The 24,092-nt window shown below is 39.5% G+C and overlaps 2 protein-coding genes across 3 annotated transcripts in view; one reads left to right on the forward strand and one right to left on the reverse strand.

The window, feature by feature from the left end:
* The window catches only part of LOC139691536 (GTP-binding protein Di-Ras2), a 169,445-nt gene extending 147,474 nt beyond the window's left edge, over nucleotides 1–21,971 (forward strand). For both annotated transcript variants that reach the window (XM_071589407.1, XM_071589406.1), the window contains exons 3-4: nucleotides 10,994–11,089; nucleotides 17,073–21,971. In XM_071589407.1, coding sequence (XP_071445508.1) covers nucleotides 10,994–11,089; nucleotides 17,073–17,468 — 492 coding nt within the window. In that variant the 3' untranslated portion in view covers nucleotides 17,469–21,971. The remainder of the gene's footprint in view (nucleotides 1–10,993; nucleotides 11,090–17,072) is intronic.
* LOC139691493 (uncharacterized) overlaps nucleotides 18,964–24,092 on the reverse strand; it is a 38,183-nt gene continuing 33,054 nt past the window's right edge. Inside the window, exons 8-10 of the mRNA XM_071589342.1 lie at nucleotides 22,329–22,602; nucleotides 21,160–21,296; nucleotides 18,964–19,068 (exon numbers count right to left, since the gene is read on the reverse strand). Of these exons, the coding sequence (XP_071445443.1) occupies nucleotides 18,964–19,068; nucleotides 21,160–21,296; nucleotides 22,329–22,602 (516 nt within the window). The remainder of the gene's footprint in view (nucleotides 19,069–21,159; nucleotides 21,297–22,328; nucleotides 22,603–24,092) is intronic.

Consider the following 24,092-nt stretch of genomic DNA (forward strand, 5'->3'; position numbering starts at 1 on the left):
GTTCTCGCCAACCGATGCATAAAATTTATATCTCATTTAATTTAATAGAACGCTGGGAAAAATATTAAACCTAATAAATCCTCCGGGATCGATGAAATACCCGCTCGTATATTTAAGGATCTAGCGTTGGGTATCTAGAAATCATATTTAAGACGTCCCTGGTAGATCACCAGGTTTCCAGAGATTGGAAAACGACAAACGTGACAACAACATTTAAAAACGGAGACGAGGAGGTTACGAGCAATTGCAGACCTATTTCCCTGACATCCATTTCGTGCAAATTATAGAACATTTAGTTGCTAGTTCGATCGTGAGAAACCTCGATAATCATTTGTTGATGAAAAATCAACGCGGTTTTCGAAAGGGTAAATACTGCAAGACACCACTTGCGCTTTTTGTTCATGATATCCTTATTTCTGAAGAGAGCATTGTTCCAGTGAATGCGATTTTTCTAGATTTTAAGAAAGCCTTCGACAAAGTACCTCATAGTAAACTACTAACAAAGCTAGAAGCACATGGCATAGACAAAAATATCTGGGGTTGAATTAAAGAGTATTTGAATGGTCGGATATGAAGAGTATTCATAGCTCAAATGCAGTCGAAGTTACTTGAGGTGTTCCCCAGAAAAGTGTCATCGCACCTCTTTTATTCCGACTATATGTACACGACATTTACTCCTAGCAAGATACGTTTATTTGCCGACGATGCAGTGGTTTACCGTGACATCGGTGATCCTAAGAGGACACAGCAGCTTTATCATATAACCTTAATGCATTAGTGCGACACTTGGCAATTAGAATTAAACTTAAAAAAGTGCGTAGTAATAAATTTTTGGAAAAAGAGCAATTCCCTCTCGAACGCCTACTGCTTTGGTAACACCGATATACAATGCGTAGACTCAATTAAATACTTAGGCGTTACCCTCATTCACGATCTCTCCTGAGTGAAACACATATTACGGGGAATAAATTGACAAGCTAACAACAATTTCGGGTTTATTAGAAGAGTTCTAGGTAAATGTGATGAAAATGTCAAAGAGAAATGCTATCATTCGCTGGTTAGGCCTCATTTAGAACATGCTGCCAGTGTAGATGGTATCCTCACGAAGTTGGATTAATTGCCGTATTGGATCGCGTGCAGCGCAGAGGAGCTAGATTTGTAGAACGTTGTTAAGATAAACTTATAAGCGTATTCAAAATATTAGAGCAGCTAGGCCGGGAATCTTTTAATGGAGCGAAGGTTAAATTTACAGATTAAATCTTTTGCACAAATTGGAAGGACGTTTCTTTAGCAGTGATGTTGAAAATGTATTATTACTCCCATCGTACTACGGTAGGAGAGACCATTTAAATGAAATTAGAGAGATCATGTGTAGAACAGATAGATTTAAGATGTATTTTTTCCGCGAACGATAAGGGATAAGTTCGACCGCGGTATGGTCCTATTCGGGTCCAAATTAGTCTGGCGTATTTACACACCCTAGCGGTGGCTTGCAGGGCACTAAATTGTCAAAAATATCAAAATGCATGACGTCTTTTCCCTCTTCACGTAACTCATGCGCGTAACTCACGCACACGAAGCGTGAGAGGCACTTCGGCACACTTTGGATGGCCCTACGCCACGAAAAGGACGCCGACCCTCGGAAAAGGGCACTTGGGAAGCGGGGACCACCCTAATTACGAGATCACTCAGGGAGAGTGAAAGGTTATGATGAGGGTTGGGGGGAAGGCGATGAGGGTGAAGGGGTCATTGAACTCCAGCATGAATGCGACATTTGCACAAGGGAGGGGGAAGAAACTCTGTCGCGAAATCGGACCCGAGTGCCTCTTCCTATTGACGGGGATTATCGAAGCGCCAGCTGCGAGGGGGGTTGGGCATCCCTAGTGCCGTGGTATCCGTACCGCAGACGAGGTAGCGTGGACTATTTCAGTGAAAGAATCATATTAGTTGAAATACAAGCGCCCCCGGTCAATCTAGTGGTAATGTGGCCCATTGACTGGATTAGGAGCTGAAATGCGCATGCGTGAGCTCATACGGGCCGGGCCGAACGTCCAATCCCGAGCCCATGCCGTGGGCTGAGTTTCGCTATCGCAGGGCCCAGGTGCATGGAGAGGGCTTGGGTCGGACCCTGACCCGAGGGGAAGAAGAGGAGAGAGTATGGGATAGGTGAGATGAAATGATCGCGAGGGTGGAGGGTGCGTGGAAGGAGGGAAGCTCTCGATAGCGATGAGGAGGTGGAATGCGTGCGGGGGGTGGGGAGGGAGTGGGGGGGTGGGGGTGGGGGGTGGGGGGGTGGGGGGGTGGGGGGGTAGAAGGGAATTAGGGCAAAAACGGTGCATATTTGAAAATGGCCTCCCGAAACAAGATTTAAAAGCCAACAAATTGTAATTTCAAGTGACGAAATCCTGAAGATAAGCGTCAACATTTCGCACTGTTTCCCATGAGTGTATCCGGATTCGGATCACAATTCAATGATAACGAAGTGTAACTTTCAATTAAGAGATGAAAAAATTAAAGGGAAAGGGATACCAACAGGAGTAAAGCACTTGGATGGAGTAGTTTTAGATTTTGAAGCAAGGAGAGGGGAGGGGAAGAGCAGAAGAATGAAGAGAATATCTGAGACAATGAATAAAGGAAGCACTGACCAAACGACAGCTCACTCCAACCACTCCCTTCGCCCCCCGCAGATCCCCAAGCATCGCTATCAAATGCTCCAGGAGCACCCGCGACCCCAACTGATCGCGAGCACCACATCCACTCCCAAGATTGCTTGGATTGCGGCGTGAAGACTTGAACGATGACCACGATAGTTGGTTCACCCTCCTCATTATACGAATTCCATCATTCGCTTGTTTACCACGATTCTTTCTACCTTTTCGTTCGACGTCACTGCCACCCCTCGCTCGCTCTTTTACCCTCCGACTTCTATACGTAATAATTGCTCCGATAGTACTTCAAACTCTAACCTATCACATTCTCACTCAAACATCTCTCTCAATCTCTCAACTCATATTTTCTAGTTTCCCTGTCACAACAAGGGCATTCACGTATCTGTTTGAATATTTCGGTGGCACCTCTCTCAACGGAAGGAAGAGGACCGTGGGTATATCCGGGTGATGGGCCGGCAGGGAAGGAGGCAGGCGCGGGCCGAAGGGGAAGGGTGGGGGAGGTGTTAGGGGGTGATCGACAGGGGTGGGGGTCGAGGGGAAGGACCCACTAGCGGGCAAAGGCGTTGGCGTTTAGCAATGCATTGTTAGGGGGGGAGGGAGGCAATAATAGACAAATTGAAACATTCTTTAAGGAAGGCATTGTGGAGGGAGTCATGTTAAGGTAAAGAAACTAATGCAGGAGAAGGCTTGAAATGATCGTTGGTGCGGGGCGTGGTGCACTGTAGGAGGAGGGACAGAATCTGCGATTAAGAAGAGGGTAGGTTGTGTAGCGGGATGTGAATGTGGGAATAGAGTGGGACGGGAGAGAGTTGGAAAGCGGAGAGGGGGGCGGTGGGGGGGGGACTGGTTTCGGTCCGTCACAAGGCACTGGTGCGGATTCCTGGATGGCAGAGGGCTTGGATAAAGGCTTGGTGGATTGTAATGTGTCAGATATGTACATTGGCGGGTGATTTATAAGCAACCGAGGGACAGTCAGGTAATATGTGTGCCGTTGTTTTGTGGTTAGTCAAGATGGGGAAGAGATCTTGGAGATAGGTAATGTCTGAGGAACTGAATTCCTAGGAAGTATGTTGTGTAAATGGAGAGGGTGTGTGAAGTGATGTCTTGTGGATGTTTGGACGGGTGAATGTGGCTGAGGATGACTGTTTTTATTGAGCAGGGACTTGAGGTAACCGCGGCGGAGGAGAGCGTTGGAGGTGAAGGAATGTGTGCGGGGGGTTTGGGCTATCGAAGATGCGGCGAGCAGCGCGAGTGAAGAGTGAGTGAGTATGGGAGGGAGCGTCTTAGTGTGCAATGTGTGGCAGCGGGTGTAGAGTGGAGGTGTTCCCGACCGAAGTGATGACCAGGTTAGAACTGCTAGTAAGTTCATTTAAATGATGCGTACTCAAGTGGAGGGGATCAAGTTTGGATTTCGAGAGCAAAGAAAAGAAGGAGCCGAGACTTTGGAAAGAAGAAGATTAATAAAGATATCTGCGGAGCGATTCGGGGGAAGAAGATTATGGTTAATGAGATGATGGATATCTCAATGTAAGGAGCGCATAGTTAATTGACTTGGGTGTAAGTTTCATCGACGGTTTGGAATAACAAAATACTTTCCATTGCTAATTTCTGCCAAACTTAAAGGTGTAATTAAAGATGGTCGCACGGTTAACTCTTGTAGTGGGAGTAAACGAGAGAGCTTTGTTCAGGAATGAGCGCATGCGCGTACATTACGGATTTTATATTTTCTTCAGGGTAGAGACAATTTTGTACGCATCTACACGTCTTTTGATAAATGTTGCATTGATAGTTTTGGTGAGCATATAAGAGGAAATGCTGAGCATAAGAAAATCATGAGTGAGGACTGGGAGCTTGGTACCAGAGAAGAAATATGGGAACATATCAAAAAAGGGATATCATAAGCCTCATACAAAGCTATAGGAACTGTAAACAAGAAAAGAACGAGGAAACAATGTCTGGCAGACAATATAATTCAAAAGACAGAAGAGAGAAGGAAATGGAATAATGTAAATGTAGAATTAAGTAGAAAAAGGATAAAGAGTTAAATAACAAGCTTCTGCCACTACTACTTTGACCATTGTGGTGCTAAACACTTCCAAAATAAGTAAAATTTTCCACCTGCTCTAGGTTTGCCCTACTACTTTAATGCTTAGTGTATCCTTCCTCTTTCTTAAAAACCCCATTATCTTTGTTTTATTAATGTTGATTCTCATCCCATGCCTAGTGCACTGATTTTCCAATGTCTCAGAAAATGCTTGCAACCCCTTGCCTGACTGACAAACTAAAGCTTGTTCATCAGCAAACCTAATTGATTTTACGAATTCCCCGCCCACTTTCATTCCTACCTGCAGTTCTTCCCATGCCTCTTTAATCATTTCCTCTGCATACAGGTTGAACAGCGACGGTGACAATGGGCAGCCCTGCCTTACACCTCTTCCTAGCACTGCCCATCCGGACTCTCCGTTCCCCACTCGCACCTGAGTAGTCTGAGGCATGTAGAGGTTACAGATTAGCCTTCTATTCCTCCTATCTATTCCTATTTTCTGCATATACTCATTAGTCTTTCCCAATTCACTCCATCAAATGCTATCCCAAAATATAAGAAATAAACGAATACATCGTGATTGTAATCAATGTTCCTCTCCCCATTACTGCTTTGGCACCACACATGCCTCTTCCCTTCCTGAACCCTAACTGATCATCCCTAAATCCCCTAAGTAATCACTTGCCCTGCTCCTCAAATTTTTGCTGATGATCTTGAGAACTACTTTAGTTGCATGGCAAATCAAACTTATTGTTCGATAGTCCTCACATATGTCTGTCTTTACCTTTTTTGGAGGAGGAACCTAACATTGACCTGACAAAATCATCCAGCCCAATTCCTCCCTCATATATGCTACAAATAATTACATAAAATCTTTTCCATTCAAATTTGCCTAAATCCAAAAGTAGTTATCCAGGAATTTCATCTACCTCTGCTGCCTTATTTGATATCATTTCCTTTGATGTCCTTTCTATCTAGCCATCAGGGAAGCCTGGACCTAAGCTATCCTAATCTACCTCATGTTCTCTTTCTATGTCTGAACTTTCTGGCCTTTACCATATAGTTCTTCAATTATTTCTTCCATCTCTCATGAATCTTTCCTGTTTTGATTAATGATTTCCCTGACACCTTTGGTTGTTTGCATTCATTTTGCCTTCTTCTTTCCTGTCATTGATTTCACCTTCGTGTACAGTGCGACAATGTAACCTTTTCATATCCTTGCCATGAGTCCTCCACCATGATCCTTTCATCCTATTTTGTTCCCACCTGAGTTTATTGTTCAATACTCTGTGCTATTATTTTTTCATTTCCTTCCCTCATTTATCTTTTTAGTCATTTCATCTGTATCCCATGTTTCCTCTCCCTTTTTCCTATTTCCATTGCTTCTTTTGAGGCTTTTGATATCCATTTTTTGATACGCTCCCTTTTCTCATTCATGACGCTCTCTAAAGCCTTCTTTCTTGTCGTTCCAGTTACTGCTTCTACATTCCATTTCCAAAACCATCTTCCCTGTTTGATCTTTTTGTACCAGAGGTTACACCTTATTATAACTAAATTATGATCTGAATCTGTTCCCAGATTACTGTGCACCCAATCATGTTGTTCCTAAATCTGTGCCCAACCATAATACATACTGTCTAACAGATATCTTTCTAAATCCCACGGAATATTCTATGCAAGCCTATGCCTATTGTGTTGCCTAAACCAAGGGTTCCTTATAATTAACCCATTTCCTGCTATTGCTTTCTCCTCACCGTCATTTCTCGACCCTAAACCATAGTTCCCTACCTCACTACCATCTCTACCTTTCCCTACAGTCTGGTTCCAATCCACTATTAATATTAAATGTCTCCTTTCAGGAACATCCTGAAATTATATCCTCTTATTGATCGTTCGTCCTGTTAATTTCTTCCTCCCGATAGTGGCTTGGGGTCTTATGACCTTAGAAATGAACAAGCTTGCTAGTTCAGCTTTTACTTCTACTAATGACAATCCATCTGCTGTATATTTACTGTGCTCTTTGTTCAATATTGCTTGCTATCCCCACTATCTCATATCACTCAGCCCTAAAATATTTATTTTTTCTCTCTCCATTTTTCACTTTATATTTTCTAATTTCCCGATCCTCAACACTGTCCGAACATTCCCAATCCCTATACTAACTAGTTCCTTCCCCTTCTGTGTCTCCCATGCTGATTCTGTTGATTTTGCTATTTAGGTCCCTTTCTTCATCTTCTGCTGCTTTTACTTGGCAAGGATTTCATGGGATGACAACCGCGGTAGCCTTGTCTCCCAAGACCCCGTGCCCGGCATGACACACGGCCAATTGGGCCAGGTTTCATAGTTGCCAGGACTCATATTCTCTATATTGTCCAGTCTCTATAGCCCAAATGATTCTTCCTCTAATACTCCAACTTCTTCAATATATACAGGTGGATTTATCACCCAGTCTTGAATTTCCAACAAAAGAAGATCCTCAAATTGCTCCGTCCATCATTAAGTCTTGAGAATAATTACTGAGTTGGTTTCCCATCGCCTTCCTCAATACAGTTTTAAACGTGACACCATCACTCAATGACCTACCCACTGATGTCAGACGCTTTGGCAGCTGTCTCACTGAAGAACAGATGCTGCACTGACTTCCGCTCATTTTGGTCCGACCATTTGACTTATCAGACATTGGTGACCCTACCAGGAGAAAATATCATCACCACTGGTATCCCACTTATAATCACATCAGTAAAGAAAAAAGGACATGGTATACAACAAGTGAAATTCCTCCCCTCCTGGCTGGAAGTGAGTTGATAGGCACTTAAGTTAGTCTTCTCATTGGCTGATCAAGGACATTGGTACATTATCTATTGTGATTGTGAAACATTTTGAAAGATATAATTGGGTTAAATGCTTTAATCTCTTTCAATAACCAATGCCACTCTCTGTGTAATATCAAAATAGTGTCACATGGATTAAATGATTTAAAACTAGAGGAGGACCTAGATCAGTGTTTCCCAAACTTTTTCCAGCCACCTTGGATCCATTAACATATACCCTGCGCCCCCCAATCGATAGCTTTAAAATGATAATCAAAATCATAAAACAAAATATCTAAATGAGGAACATTGAAATAATTGATTTTTTTTAAATAACTAATCAAATGTTTATTTACAATCCAATAGATGTATAGTTTTCATATCACATTTATGCAAAAGACTGTACAAAATCGAAGGAACTTAGGTGAGAATATACTTTTTGCATAAAAATAAATTATCAAAACAAATATTTTCAAAAAACCTTTTTTTTGGAAGTTAACATGTCATTTTTTGAATCAAATTAAGCAATTATATTTTTGATGAACAATTTCAATTTATAAAAATAGAATAACCAATCATGTTTGGCTAAAATTAGTTAAACAATTAAGTGAGTATTGATTATAGTTTTTCATGGTCTAGAAGTCACTTAAGAAGATTCTATTACCTAATTTAATAACATATTTCCGTCAAATAAATATGTAATGCGATGGATGAGCTTTATGACCTGATACCAGTTTTCTAACATCTAGTTTAATGTCACATCACCACGTTCACAAGCCTGAAGTCTGTTTCCATGCTTGGAAATAAGCTAAATGACTGCACTGAAACCACGTTCCATCAAATATGAAGTTGGAAATGCCAGGAGGAGTTTTTTAACCACCATCCATAATGCAGGACAATAATTGGAAACCTTGTGTAACCAAAACTCTTGATAATATATCTTAAACTTTGGTTTCAATTCAACGTCAGTTTGTAGTTGAATAAATTCTTCCATTAATACTCCAACTTCTTCAATATATACAGGCGGATTTATCACCCAGTCTGGAATTTCCAACAAAAGAAGATCCTCAAATTGCTGCGTCATATTTTTATGCAAGGTGGCTAGATGGTCACAAAAGACTCTCAAACACATCATCACCCATACCAGCTTTCCCTTTTAGCTTAATCAGGAAAGAAAATTGATAAAGCTCGCGGTGATCTACTTATGTTGCACTTAAATAAAATCAACTTGGAAATAAACACAGTCACCATACATTTTGTATTCATAAGGGTAGTATCATTTTCCTGCAATTTTAAATTCATTTAATTGAACTTTGAAAATAGCTCAAACAAAAACGCAACGTCACTCCTAATCTCTTTAAGGTTGTTGCTGAGAACAGCATCTTCCTCCACAAAAAACTACACAATATTATGGAAGTACCTTATTCAATTGCCTTTTGATAGCCAATAAACTTCTGTGGGTAGTGACAAATGTTTGAAATCTTTGTTGTTCTCATCACACAACTCTAAAAAGAGTCGATCATTGAGAGCATGGGCTTTGATTTTGTTACCCACAGTAACTACAATGCTCAATGACTTATGAAGGTGATCACTCAGTATTTTAGCGACTAGATATTGTTATTGAATAACATAATGAATAGCAAAAATATTCGGTACATATTTTCTCAAGTATGCAATAAAACCATGGTGACGACCAGTCATTGATGGAGCTCTGTCCGTTGCAAAAGCAAGTATGTTAGAAAGTGGAATTTGTTCGTCCCTGAAGAGCTGCCCCACGGAACGAAATATTGACTCCCCTTTAGTGTCAAATAATTGCCTTACAAACAAAATCTCTTGAGGTAAATTTTCATCTTTAATAAAGCATACATAAGCCAGAACACAGCTTCATCAGCTGGCAAATTTGACTCTTCGCTGCACAATATATCTTCCAGACTTTCAGCCACTTCATCTATTCATCGTGAACTGAAGAGTTGCTTAGGGGAATAATTTTTATTATATCATATGGCAGCTGAAGCAGAAAAGTACTCGGGACTTGACTCACTGCCGGTAAGATGAGATCTTCACCAATGGTTTTCCAGATTTGGCAATTAATAGTGAAATATTGCACGCAAACCATCAGTGATATGTTTTGAAGCATTAAACAACATACTTGAAAGTGTTGGGTGCTTTTGCACTCTGTTGCAAAGTGACTGAAAAAATGTTAAAGTCTTTTCTTGTCTTGTCCAGAAGTGCCTTCCAAAAGTGGTTAATTAGTCTGGAATGTTTCACCGCCTTATTTGAAAACATCCTTTTGCATTGTAAGCACATAGTCATGTGTTTGTTTACAAGGGACTCCATAAATCGGTACTTAAGATAATCCGCACTATACTGCCTACATTTCTTCTTTGATGAGTCATTTCCTGCCTTTCTATTTCTACAATTCAGGTTTAAATATTAAATTTTGTTGAAATAAAATTTAATATATATTAACTAAATAGATTATATGTAATTAATTATAGAGTTAATGATAAGACAATGATTTAATCTTTAAGTGGTTGCTTTTTAAAATAAAATTACTGGTAATCATATGAAAAACATCAAAACAAAATATTCATGTGCTTGCGGTATAATTTCAAATGTATACATATTACATGTTATTTTGAAGTTATTTACCATTAATTACTTATCAGATGAGTTGATTCCTCTCTGGATTCACACCCATTCTACTCACATTGAGCCTTACTGCCGAAGTACTCCGTGTCATGAAGTTGTGCCAACAATAGACCAAATAAGATTAAACCCCTTCAAAAGTTTCCCTTGTGCAAGAAAGGCTTGGAAATATTTTTCAACCATTCATACTTTAAAATGTAAGGAAACACATGGTTTAAATTATTTCCAGATGCGGGGAAACAACATAAACTTTAAAAATGAAGCTTAAAAACAGAGGAAAAAGAAAGATTACTGAGCCTTTGCAAATGTCACATTGTCAGGCCCCTTTGGCCCCTTGCCTCTTTTCACCCCCATAGACTAGAGCACTGCCCCGCGGGGGGGGGGGGGGGGGGGGTTTAGCACCCACTTTGGGAACCACCGACCTAGATGAAATATTTATATGAACCTCAAGGACTGCTAATGAACTACATAGTATGTGCAGCACATTTATAAAGAAAAACTGGAGTCTTCCACAAATTGTGTTAACTACAATGTTATTTTTCATTTTGTATATTTAGAACTTCCATGATGTCATGCATGGCTTAATTTTATATCCACCGTATTTCTACCCTTCAGGGCATTTTGTTTAGTGTTTGGGGCGCATGCGAAAAAACAAACATGAATCACATGGGTCATTAATCAGTCAAGCAAAGTTTTACTAGACTGGTAATCTGTCTCATCAGCTTGAATCTTTAAATTTACTGTCATTTGTCCTTGTGCATTCTGCATTGTCGTGTATGTACCTATGAATACCAACAGAGTGTATTTTTTTCTCTTTAAAGGTGATCAGCTGTAACAAGAACATTTGCACATTACAAATCACCGACACCACTGGCTCTCATCAGTTTCCTGCTATGCAGAGACTTAGCATATCAAAGGTGAGTGCCGCACCCAAATCTCTCAAACCCTTCCCAGAATTCCTGTGGTACCCCAACCCCCTTCTCGAAAGCACAGCACTGCATCCCGGAGATGAGAGCAGTGCTCTCGCCTTGGGCCTTCTCCTTGACACACGTACCCTTCCCCGGCAAGTCTGCATTCTCCAGAGTAAGCATTGCAGCATATTTGAGCAGAGTGAAAGGCAGAGGGGAACTTGGATCCACATTTAGGGAATCTATTCAATATTCAGAATAAAAATATTTTGACTCAATTTTCACATTTGAACGCTTGCACCATAAAGAGTCAAAATGAGAGAGACAGGTAGTTCATTAGAGAGGGCGCCTCGTGTTGTTTAGAAGGGATTCCATGGGGAGGGCTCTCTCCTTCAAGGGGACTCTGCAATTTGGAGAAGGGAAGAAACATCATTTGAAGTGACAATAGTAATGAAAGCAACAGCAGAACCCTGGTTCCCAAATGTATTCGTGCAATACATCCACTCAAACCTTCCCACCTTACTGCAATTCCATATTCACTCCCAATCTAGCTCTTCCTAAAATCTGGTGTGGACATTGCAATGTTCCTCCTCTGATTTATTCATAAACATGATAGAAAAAACCAAATAAATAGCATTTCCATTAATATCTCCAAAATTCTGTTCTTACATGTACCTGTATATCACAGGAAGACATGTTATTAGATTGGCTTACAGAATAATTACCTTCTCATCACTGAGAGAATCTCTTTTACGCATTTGATACATTATAGGCATACAATCAATGAGTGGCATTTGTATGTTCATAAAAACCAGAAATATAACTAAACCAGCATTAGATATGGCTATTTCTCAAGAAACTCAAAAAAAGGAATATAATAATAGAGCACGAATTGCCCTAGCTTGCTCTTGGAGAGCAGTCACAGACCCCTAGCCCATGGTGGATAGGCCCACATGCAGGTGCCTCACACCCATGTCTGCACAAGCGTAATGGCCTTCTTAAGTCTAGCCTCTCAATGCTACCTTTTACAGATTTTTTCCATTGATATACCATTTTTTGCATGAAGCAAGCAGAAAAAATATATATAACCAAGGCATAGGCAAATCAAACGAAATATTTTGAACCCTGGGCAACACAGTGCCCCACCTATTTTGCACTAAAGGGAAATGAGTTACGAGGCCTTTACCCTTTAGTTTGAAAGTAATTCCTAGCTGGGAAAGGAACACCAGATCAATATATTGTATATGATTTGATTGTTAAATTCCTCATAATATAAAGAGAGGAAGACATCAGAAGTGGACTATGACCAAAATGTAGTTGTCATGAAATGTAGCGTCCGTTTCAAAAACTAAGGTAGGGCTGACGGGTTAGGAAATGGAATATAGAAGTTTTAAATGGATTGATGAGGAAGGAGTATCAGCAGGTTTTAGAACAAATCATGAATAAGGGTAAGAGCTGAGTACTATCGAAGAAAAATGGGAAAGTATTAAGAGAAAGATATCGAAAGCCGCACAAAAAACATAAGAACCGTAAATGGGAAAAGGATAAGGAAACCATGGATCACAGATGAAATGATTACAAAGATACAGGAGAGAAGAAAATGGAAGAATGTAAGCACAGAATTAAGCAAAATGATGTACAAAGAGTTGAATAATAAATTGAGGTGGGCAACAAATAAAGCAAAAGAAGCATGGTGGAAGACATACTGCGAGGATATGGAAAGTTTGCAGAGGAAGGGTGAAATTGGAGCACTATACAGCAAGGTTAAATCACTATCACGAAGTAAGAAGGGAAGATCTATGCTAACAGTTAGAGACAAGTCAGATAAGATAATAGTTGACAAAAAATATATGCAAGAGAGATGGAAGGAATACATAGAAGAACCGTGTGGTAAAGAAATCAGGCCAACAATCTTAGACATAGGAAAGGAACATGACGTTGAGGAAGATAGCTTAGGTCCAGGTACTCGACGATGAGGTAGAAAGGGCATTAAGGGAGATGAAATTAAATAAGGCCATGGGGGTGGATAACATTCCCGCGGAACTACTAATGAAGGTTTAGGAAAATGTGGGAGGAAAAGGCTATATGGACTGATTCGTAATATCTAAGCGGAAGGAATCTGGCTGGAAGACTTCGTGAAATCAGTGTTAGTTCCTATTCCGAAAATGATAAAAGCTACATCATGTGAGGACTACAGAAGAATAAGTTTAATTTCCCACACAGATAAAATAGTTCTAAGGACTTCTATGATGGACGATATAGAAAATATGAGTCCTAGCAACTATGAGAGTTGGCACAATCGGCTGTATGTCATTCCCTGCAGCAGGAGGGGCAAGGCTTCCGTGGTGGTCATCTCACGAAAGACTTGCAAATCAAAGCCAACAGCAGCAGGACAGAAGACGCAGAAGAAGACCAAATTAGTTAGAATAGGAACTTGGAATGTTAGGACAATGCTGAGGCCAGGTAATTTAGAGAATATAAGGCAAGAAATGGAAAAAGGAAACATAGAAGTTTTAGTTCTATGCGAGGTGAGATGGAAGGATAACTGAGGTTACTGGAGTGATAGTTTATGAGTAATACTCGTCTACAGAGGAGGGGATGAGAGCCAAAGAGAGGTTGCCATAGTATTAAGTGAAGAGGTAAGAAGAAGCGTAGTCAACATAGAGTAAGCAACGAATACAATATTACCAGTAGACATAAAAGCAGAACTGACGAACTTGGTCATTGTTCAGGTATACATACCACCAAGCAATCAAAAGGAGGAAGAAGTCAATAGGATATACGATCAGTTAGAGGAAATAACCACTTGTGTTCCTGCCGGGAATTCAATAGTGACGGGGGATTGGAATGCAATGGTAGGCAAAGGAAGAGATGGTGATGAGGCGGGGGACTATGGTTTAGGTATGAGGAATGACTGTGGGAAGAAAGCAGTTGAATTATGCAGGAGACAGAGGTTAGTCATCACCAACACTTGGTTCAGACACCAGAAAAGGTGTAGGCATGCATGGAAAATGAATCTATATAGTAACTCAGAAAGGAATTAGTTAAATTATATTATCTTTAGGCACAGGTTTTGGCACAGCGGGATCAATTTGCCTAGTTTCCCAGGAGTACTCTGATCACACTTTAGTCGTCATGAACTGAAGCGTCTGATTCAAAAAGACAAAGCAGGGGCCACGGGTTGGGAAATCGAATGTAGAAGCACTTACAGGAATTAAAACAAGAGTATCAGAAGGCTGAGGAGAAAATTTTTAGTGAGGGAAAAGGGGTGAGTACTATATAGGAAAAATGGGAATACAATAAAAAGGATATCGAAAGCCGCAAAATAAACTATGAGAACTGTTAACGAGAATAGGACAAAGAAACCATGAATCACGGATGAGATGATTATAAATATAGATTAGAGAATGAAATGGTAGAATACAAACGCAAAGGTCATCGGAACAATATGCAAAGAAGCTTTCAGTCGACATTGAGTTAGGACATTAAGAATAGACTCGTCAATAGGGACTACAGAACAATAAGTTTGATTTCCCACGTGGCTAAAGTTGTTCTCAGGATCATCAACAAAAGGATAGTGAGCAGGGAAAATGATTACTTAGGGGATGATCAGTTTGGATTCAGGAAGGGGAGAGGTACACATGAGGCCATTGAAGTAATGACATCACAAATCCAGAGGAATATAGGATACAGGACGTATTTGCCTGTTTCATTGATTTCGAAAAAGCATTTGATTGAGTGAAATGGGCAAAACTAGTGAATATATTGCAGGAAATAGAAAAAAATTGCGAGGGACAGGAGGCTAATCCACAACCTATGAAATGTGTCTCAGACTGCTCAGGTGCGAGTGGGGGACAGAGTCTGGATGGGCAGTGTTAGGAAGAGTAAGGCAGGGTTATCAACAATCACTAGTGCTGTTCAACGTATATGAGGATAAAATGATTGAAGAGGCATGGGAAGAACTGGAGGTAGGAATGAAAGTGGGCGGGGAATTCGTAAAATCAGTTAGGTTTGCTGATGATCAAGCTCTAGTTTGTCAGTTAGGCAAGGGGCTGCAATCAATGTTGAGTGAATTGGTAATTCAGGGCAATAGATATGGAATGAGAATCAATATAAATAAAACAAAGGTTATGCGATTTTCCAGTAAGTGAAAGGTTAAGTTAAATATAAAAATAGGAGGGCAAAAACTAGAACAGGTGGAACAGTTTATAAATCTCAGAATTGTTTGGAAAAATGGGACATAACGAGATGAATTTCACTAAGCAAAGACACTCTTGCAAAGGTTAGGGCATTGATGACAAGGAAGTTGCGTAGGGATGTTACGAAAAGGTTCATTAAAAATTTGATGTGGAGCATTATTATAAACATTAGCAAGAAATCACGTTCTCTGAAGCAGGAAGATAGATATAGATTGGAGGTTTTCGAAATAAGGGAGTGGAGAAAGATGGCGGTGTAAGGGACGGCAAGGAAAACAAATGAGGAAGTTCTAGGTATGGTAGGCAAGGAGAGGAGATTGTTGGAAGAAATCATAAGGAGGCAGGAAAAATGGATGCAGAGAATATTGAGTGGCAGTGGGATGTTGAGGACTATGAGAGAGGGGAGAATGTTAGGCAAATAAGGGCAGGAGTAGGAGAGGAATGTTGGACGGGGTGAAGGAGGAAGGAAGTGCATGGAGATAAAGAGGGGTTTGTTGTTGAGTACGATGTTGGGTTGTGCTTGCTAGGAGTCAAAATATATTTATTTGGTCATTCTGTCCATTAAAAACCTACCTTTACCTGTATATTACCTAACAATAACAATAATTTATATATATGGTATGTATGTGTGTGTGTGTATATATATATATATATATATATATATATATATATATATATATATATATATATATATATATATATATATATATATACACATATATATATATATATATATATATATATATATATATATATATATATATATATGTATATATATATATATACACACATACTATATACATACATATATATACACATATACATATGTATGTATGTATATATATATATACACATTTATATTTTTAATATATGATTGCATGTACGAGGGTCATCCGGAAAGTAGTACCCGTTCGTGCCGCATGAAGTGCTGACGACGCGAGTAGCCGCTGGACGAGGTCAGATAGCTTCAGTGGCTTGTCTGCCTTCTCTGAGCCAAGTTGCGTGACGCTAGCATTGCCTGTGTTGTTTCTGTGATTGTTTACAATGTTTAAAAAAATTGAGAACGCCGCCAGTTGTGAAGTGAGGGCAGTGATTAAATTCCTCAATGCAAGAAACGTTCGCCCATGTGATATTCATCGCCAATTAAAGGAGGTGTATGGAGACAATGTAATGGACGAGTCGTCTGTTCGGCGGTGGTGTCGCAACTTCAACATGGGGAGGGGGAACACACACGACGATGAGCGTTCGGGGAGACCGTCTGTCATTACAGACCAACTGGTGAGCTCAGTTGACGAATTCGTGAGGAACGATCGGCGCGTCACAATTGATGACATCTGTGAGCATTTTCACAATGTTTCTCGAACAATTGTTCATGAAATTGTTAAACACCATCTGCATTATGCAAAAATTTGTGCAAGATGGGTCCCTCGCGTATCTCAATGAGCTGGCGGCGAAGGACTATGCAGCAGGAATACAGAAACTTGTCACACGTTATGACAAATGCCTTAATTTGCTTGGAGATTATGTTGAGAAGTAGTTTAAAGTATCCTCTTTCAAATAAAATTTTTTATGTTTGTTAATATTTACTTTTGTGTCTTTATTTCACGAACGGGTACTACTTTCCGGATGACCCTCGTACATAACTCTGTATATATACAACAATAGATGTTCCTTTCACTATTTAGAAATGAATGTGCTAGGGATGTATGCATGCAAATATTGCATAAGCTTAATACATATAATGATAATTTTTCCCATTTCTTCCCCTGTAATAATGAATGCCGTCTCGCACATAGGGCCATGCCTTCATCCTAGTGTACTCAGTGACATCACGGCAGTCCCTTGAGGAGCTCCGCCCCATCTGGGATGCCATTAAAGAGACAAAGGGTGCTGAGCTTGCTGGGATCCCTGTGATGCTCGTGGGCAACAAGTGTGATGAGGGGGAGGAGGGTGGCAGCGCGAGAGAGGTGCGGCCCGAGGAGGGGGAGGCAGAGGCGCAGAGGTGGGGGTGCAACTTCATGGAGACCTCCGCAAAGACTAACCACAACGTCAAGGAGTTGTTCCAGGAGTTGCTCAACATGGAGAAGAACCGCAACATATCGCTGCAGCTGGACTCCAAGAAGAAGGGTAAGGGGGGCAGTGGGAGTGGGAAAGGGGCAGGCAAGATGAAGGAGAAGTGCTGTGTCATGTGAGCCCGTTGGTTTTCCCCGGGAGGGGAGAGAGCTTTCCCTCTCGTCATCATCAACTGCCATTAATAATGTTGTATATTGTTGTTGACAACACCCTGTTCTCATCCACCAAGCTAATCGACTAGTGACACCACTGTTTGTTCATTTGTGTTGTCCACCCATGAAGGATATCCCGTCCCAAACCAACCAGCTCGTGCAGATTACCTTTCCCCCACCACAGCAAGAGGGGTGCGGTGTGTGTGTGCTTGTCCACTTCTCTTCCCGAGGGGAACGCACTTTTTTATCAAATGACGCATGAGGAAGGTGGTGGCAGGGAGTAAAGTGACTCCATAGCTCAGAAATAGGGAAAGCTTGGTCAAGAGATATTAAAGAAGAAAATGTTATAAATTTGAACTTGAAAAGGTCTGGACTGTGGTTTAATAAATATATTTTCTGGTGTTATTGATAATTTCAGAAATAACATATTTCCTTATCCCATGGTTGATCATTGGGAAAAGCAGTGATTTATCACCTATGCATAGAAGAAAATTGTTCCTTTTTGGTGATGCCTTTGGCCATTAAGAAAAATGAGACAAAGTGAAATAGAATTATAAGAAACTATTCGTCAAAAACATAAACATTACATTCTGATGCAGCAAAGCAACCAAGTTATGTGAAAACTGTCTCACAAAAATCTCTATATAATTCCTTTTTCATTCTTAATCCTTCATAATCATCCCTTATCTTTCTCTCTCAACCCAGAATTAATATCTTGTACATAATTCAATATTACCCATTCGCTTTATAGGAAAGTTTTAAACAATATGCATTTCATAGATTCCATTCAACACTACTTTGTATTAATTATTGGTTAAGGGAATGATGATGCTTTATATTTCAGAACTGAACTATTAATATGTAGTAAAATTAAAAGTAATCTTAAGGTCCACACAGTTATCAAAGGAGTTAACTGAAGAACACTTTCAACATGTTTCCATGACACAGACTTCAGTTCCATACAGAGTGAGAGCTAGGTAACATACATTATTTGTACAGTTATTCACTAAAATTTTAAATTTAATGTCTTTTCCATTATTTCATTTATCTGAAGCAACTGTTTTTTATCACCATGCTTTATTGGATTGATATAAATCTAAAAAATGCCAATATTAAAATTGACAACCATAGTCTACACATAAAATGTGATAAAAAATGCAAAGACTTGATCATAGTTGTCTGTACTACACTAAATGAACAAATTGCTATTAAAAGTTTTTAACCATTCCTATAAAAAATAAATGGTGTCCTTCATGATTTAAACGAAATCAAATGAAAATTATCCGGTGCACTTTTGACAGTGTGCATACATGTGCATTAAACGTACAACTTTAAGGTTTTTAATGCATTAAAATAATAATAATTATTAGTTTGAGCGATAAAAATGATTTTTTTAATAATCCAAATTAAGAGTTCGCCGAAAGAGCAGCAGTTTAGAAATTTGGATATTGGCAATATTGGTTTAATGGATGCTGTGAGTACCAGGATTTGGCCAATCCTTGGGTGCAGATATCAAAGTAATAACAACGATGAGTTTCATTTCAGCGGTGGTTTGTAAATATAGGCTCTGCAAAAAGATATTTAAAAAGTGATACATTGAGAAATCCAGAAGTGCCATAATGCTCACTTCTAACATGCAACGAATTCAATACTTCCAAACCCAACTAGTTGAAAGACTTGGGAAGAATAAATGATATCATTATACTGAATGCATAGTTCAAACGTACATATTTTAAAAACTACGTAGGGTGTATGGATGGCAAGACTGATTTGCATTATCTAAGGGTCTTTGTGAAATTTGTTATTATGCTCTGATGTAGGCATCTTATTGTTAGCATATACTTAAATAAATATCATAAATCATGAGATAATCATTTTTTAAACATTCCAGTAGCTCTGAATTTTTGGTGCACAAATTCAAGTACAACAAAATGAAATAAAAATCCGACAGGACACCTGGGTGGCATTCTAGGCTTCAGAGCATTGGATATTCAACACTTGGCATTCAAAAGGCTTGTGCACAGCAGAAATAACCAATAAAACACTCACAAGTACAAATTGAAGGCACACTTGCCAATATTCATCATTCCAAATTTTCATTCTGAAAAATACTTGCAGCATTTTCTTACAAAATCAAGGTTCACACTAATTTTTGGATTTCAAGCAGGAAATGGAGTAATGTGATCCCTGAAACACGGGCATTTTAATTTTACAGTGCTCAATCATATAAGTAATACTCCCACCAATCACACTAAAAGTTACAGGATACAATAATTAGCGGAGGAACAGGGAAAATCTTGACTCACCAAGCATGCAGATGTGCTCATTGCCTCAAACATCATTTGAATCCATTTGGAAACATCACTCACTGCAATTATGAGCCTATGTTCATATATATAACGATGGGTATCAAGACTTGTTTGGTAATTTAGTAATTTATTCAAAGTTGTGTGCCAAATGTTCGGAGCTTTTTAAGAGATGGGAGGTTGGATGTGTGAAATAAAGTACGGGTTTCCATCATCTGAATATAACCAGCACCATCTCATTTAGCGTTAGATCAGTGTTTCTTGTGCCATTTAGTAAGACGGATGGCCATAGTTAACTTTTTATTTAGAGACATACTTATAAATAGGTGGTCTTCAGACACTTCAGACAAGGTAAATGTAATAGCATAAATTCAGTTACTGTTAAATATGCTTGCTCTTATTATTCTTATAATATACAAAAATAATTCCAACACTTACTTAAATAATATGAAAACTGGAATTTTAAAAAAATAAGTATATCACTGAAAAACTTCCCTTCCTAACTGCTATTCACCTGACATTTTGATTTGAAACATTTTGGAGAGTGACGATACACTTTCTTACTCATAGCATATGTATTTGTCCAGCACAACATTTGCTTTCGTGGAACATTGCTAAATAAACATATATTACAAATTCAAGACTACACTAATTATACTTCCATACCTTTCCACTAATCTGATCTATTTATAGTTCAGACTCAAGGTTTTAGAATATTTTAATTGAATCGACATGAAAAATGTCTCAATAAGAACTTTAAATTGTCACATTAGTTTATATCTCTTGGACTCAATTGATTATGCCTAATCTAAAACATTTTAAGTGGAAGCAAAAATAAAACTCTCCTCAGCTTTGGAAATTTAAATTATCTCATTCACTTCCAATGGCTGCCTGTACAGACAGGAATGGCTCAATCTACCAGCATTTGTGGTCATTTGGCTGGGCGTACACAACTAGTCCATGGTTTTAAATAAAATTACACTGCCTGTAGCACCTTTTTTATTCAAAAGAAATATTCACCTTTAGCAGTTGTCACGGTGACGGACCCACTCCAAGACAATACAAGAGAATGATTTGCCGAATCTCCCAAATCCATTGGGTTTTCGCAGGTGACGGTGACGAAACAGCATTTTTGACATTAAACACAAAGTTATAACAAACTGGTATACCTTTCTCTCCAGATTCAATTACAAGGCAAGGAATCAATATAACATTAACAAATTATTTAATTATGTACTTAATTCCATAATATTTTATTGCCAATGTACCATTCATTAAATTATATAATTTTTGTGAAAATGTTATTGTGGGTATGCAAATCTGGTGTAAATGAGGTGTTCAGTCAAACTAACTACAGAGAAACAAGAGAGGAGCATCTCACAGAGTGATAACAATATGAATGAATAATCAATGCTTTCCAAAGGATAATCAGTCAGCAAGGACACGCTCCCATTGGTTTTTGTACCTTCAGATGCTTTGCTCTGAAGACCTTCAAAAAGTCATGATAAAAAAATACTTGAATATTGTGATACAACCATCTTATTTTCCATGCACATTAATTAAATGTGTGCAGTTTGATTTATGACATTATTTTCAGGACGTGATGTGTTCCATAGGTGGTCCGCTAATGTATAGTGAATCCTTGTTAATAACTGAGAAAATATGTAAATAATTTTAATGTGGTTTTTTTAAATTTATTATTAAAGTTAGATATGTATAATCTGTTGTATTTGTTTCAGAGACAAATGAAGGGGCACTCAGTTATGTCCGCCTTCACATCAGCATCCTTGTTTCTTTGAAATGAATGAATTTTCATCAATTAAAATATTTTATGCTCAAAGAGTACCACTCTGATAAAAAAGATAGTGTACCAATAAAAATACTATTGATAAATTATCCTCCAATACCATGTTATTGGGTAATCTTTAGATGCTTCACGAGTTTCAATCAATCGGTATGTATGCAGTGGCAAACTGTCTCTATCCCTATTGTTGATAAGAAAAATAAACACTTCACTTGGCACGTTTATTTTCTCTATTAGTATCCTTAGTTCATTACACATAATCGCATTAAAACCTAAAAAAGTACAGAGTCCACAGAAAATTATCAAAACAAAGGCCATGACAAACATTTGCTTTTAATAAAATCGTTTCTAGTCAGTTAATTCGCAGTATCATTAATTTATCCTGACATGCCCCACACACGGCAAAGAGCTCACTCGTCTAGGAGAAAGGCAAGGATCATAACTATCCACATTCACAACAGACATCTCCATGCAATCAAACTGCACAATCAGCGGGCATACAGGAGGCGGGTGTCACCACCGTTCATCCATTCCAAGGGCACTGCAATGCATTTGAGAACACACTCCCATCGCTACTTGCCCCCCTCCTCCTCCTCCCCCCCACCTCCACCCTTCTCCCCCCCACCCTTCTCCCCACCCTCCTCCCCCCCACCTCCACCCTCCTCCCCCCCCACCTCCACCCTTCTCCCCCCCACCTCCACCCTTCTCCCCCCCCACCTCCACCCTTCTCCCCCACACGTCCACCTTCCTCATCACTACTCCCCTCTTCAGAAGAGGGGGAGGACAAGGCCTTCATCTCGAAGGGGGCGGCGTCACCGCTCCCCCCTCCCCCCTGGTGGCGCAGCACAGCCTCAGTTGGCTGACCACCGCCAGACACCAAGTGCACATTGTGACCCATTATCTTGTAAATGATGGTGTTCCCTCCACGGCCATCCACCTGCTCCTCACCCCGCACGCGCTTGCCTCCACGCCGCCTGGGCGGTGCTCTTACCTGCAAGAGACACAACATGCTCAAAGAGAGGGTCGTCCATCGCCTGCAATTGACATTTCACGTGGATGAATGAGACAAAACTATCGGCTACGAACTTCAAGCATGCCGCTAGGAATGATCTGACCTCACCTCCACCGTTCCTCATGCAAACGTTTGGCATCATTACCTCGGCATAAGTCTGGTTTTCAGAAACATTTATTTTTGATGTGAGGATGTCCAGACTAGACTTGGGAGGAGCATGTTTGAGAGGACCAACTAAAATATTCCAAGGAAACCTGGACTCCGTTTCCAATAGCAGCGGTTGGCATTTGGCACTTTGCTGAGGGGGAAATGGAGCAAGCAATAGCACGATGGGAATGGAGACTCAAAAATGTGGGAAATGGATCGTGGGTTTCATCAATCGTCCCCTGGTGCTGCCATCTGCTGGTGTGTTTCCACTCCTCCCTGTGAATCATAAAAATCGTCAAGCCCCCGGGGCTGTGGAGACTTTGAGGAGGTGAGAGCAGAATTCTTCTCTGGACATGAAAATGCTGCGCCAAATGACCCGACCTCATTAAGAACTGCTCAGAGTTTCTCAAGTGCTAAAAAAGCAGGCTGTCAGATTATTTTAAGTAAAGAACTGTTTAGGAAGGTAATTTTTTAAATTATTTTCTACATTCTCGAGGTCAAAACTGATATTGTTAAGGTCAATTGGTTCAAAAAACAATTTGAGCTGAGCATTTTCTGACTTGATCTCGATTCTGCCATTAAATAGTAGGTTTCCGGGCATTTTATAGTAAAGTCGAAATTTAGTTGACCGACTTCCTTTGCTTTCAAAAATTTAGGACGGCTTTAACTGACATTTTATACGTCTGTTCAAAGTAACAGTCAATATATAATTTACCCTCAGGAAATTACTTGAGCCTTGTTGAACATAAATTCACGTGGACTAATACTTGAAAAGTTACGCAAAGAAAAAAGATGCTGTTTGATACCTGTCTGACAAAACGACTCCCATGGAAATCAATATTAAATGAAATGCCTTCTTTCTAATGAATTTTGTTTTATGAGAACACAAAAAGTAATCTGCGTACTGAGTGAGCTCGAGAATCAACAGATGGACATTCATTGAGAATTTTATGCGGCAATATTTAATTTAATATCCCAGTCAAGGTGAATGATTTTTGCACTTTTAAATTGTTGAATTGTAATATTAAATGTTTTTTTTCTTGTTTGAATATGATTCCCCTACTTTAGTTTTATTCTGTCAACACTTCTGTCATTTGGCTTGCTTTTACTATATTTTTATATTTAATTATTAATACTGAATGACACCTTTCATTATTCAATACATTAATTTGGCCTGATAAACACATAATTAGAATGCAACAATTTCAGAGCGTAAAAATCATTCGCCTTGACTGGGACTCGAACCCAGATCCCTCAATATCCGGTCGAGTGCTTTAGCCACTTAAGCTACCGAGGCGTCCTCTTAAACTCTGAAATTTTGG

The sequence above is a fragment of the Hetaerina americana genome, unplaced genomic scaffold, assembly GCF_022747635.1.
Source record: "Hetaerina americana unplaced genomic scaffold, ioHetAmer1.1.p SCAF_37, whole genome shotgun sequence".
NCBI classification, from domain to species: domain Eukaryota; kingdom Metazoa; phylum Arthropoda; class Insecta; order Odonata; family Calopterygidae; genus Hetaerina; species Hetaerina americana.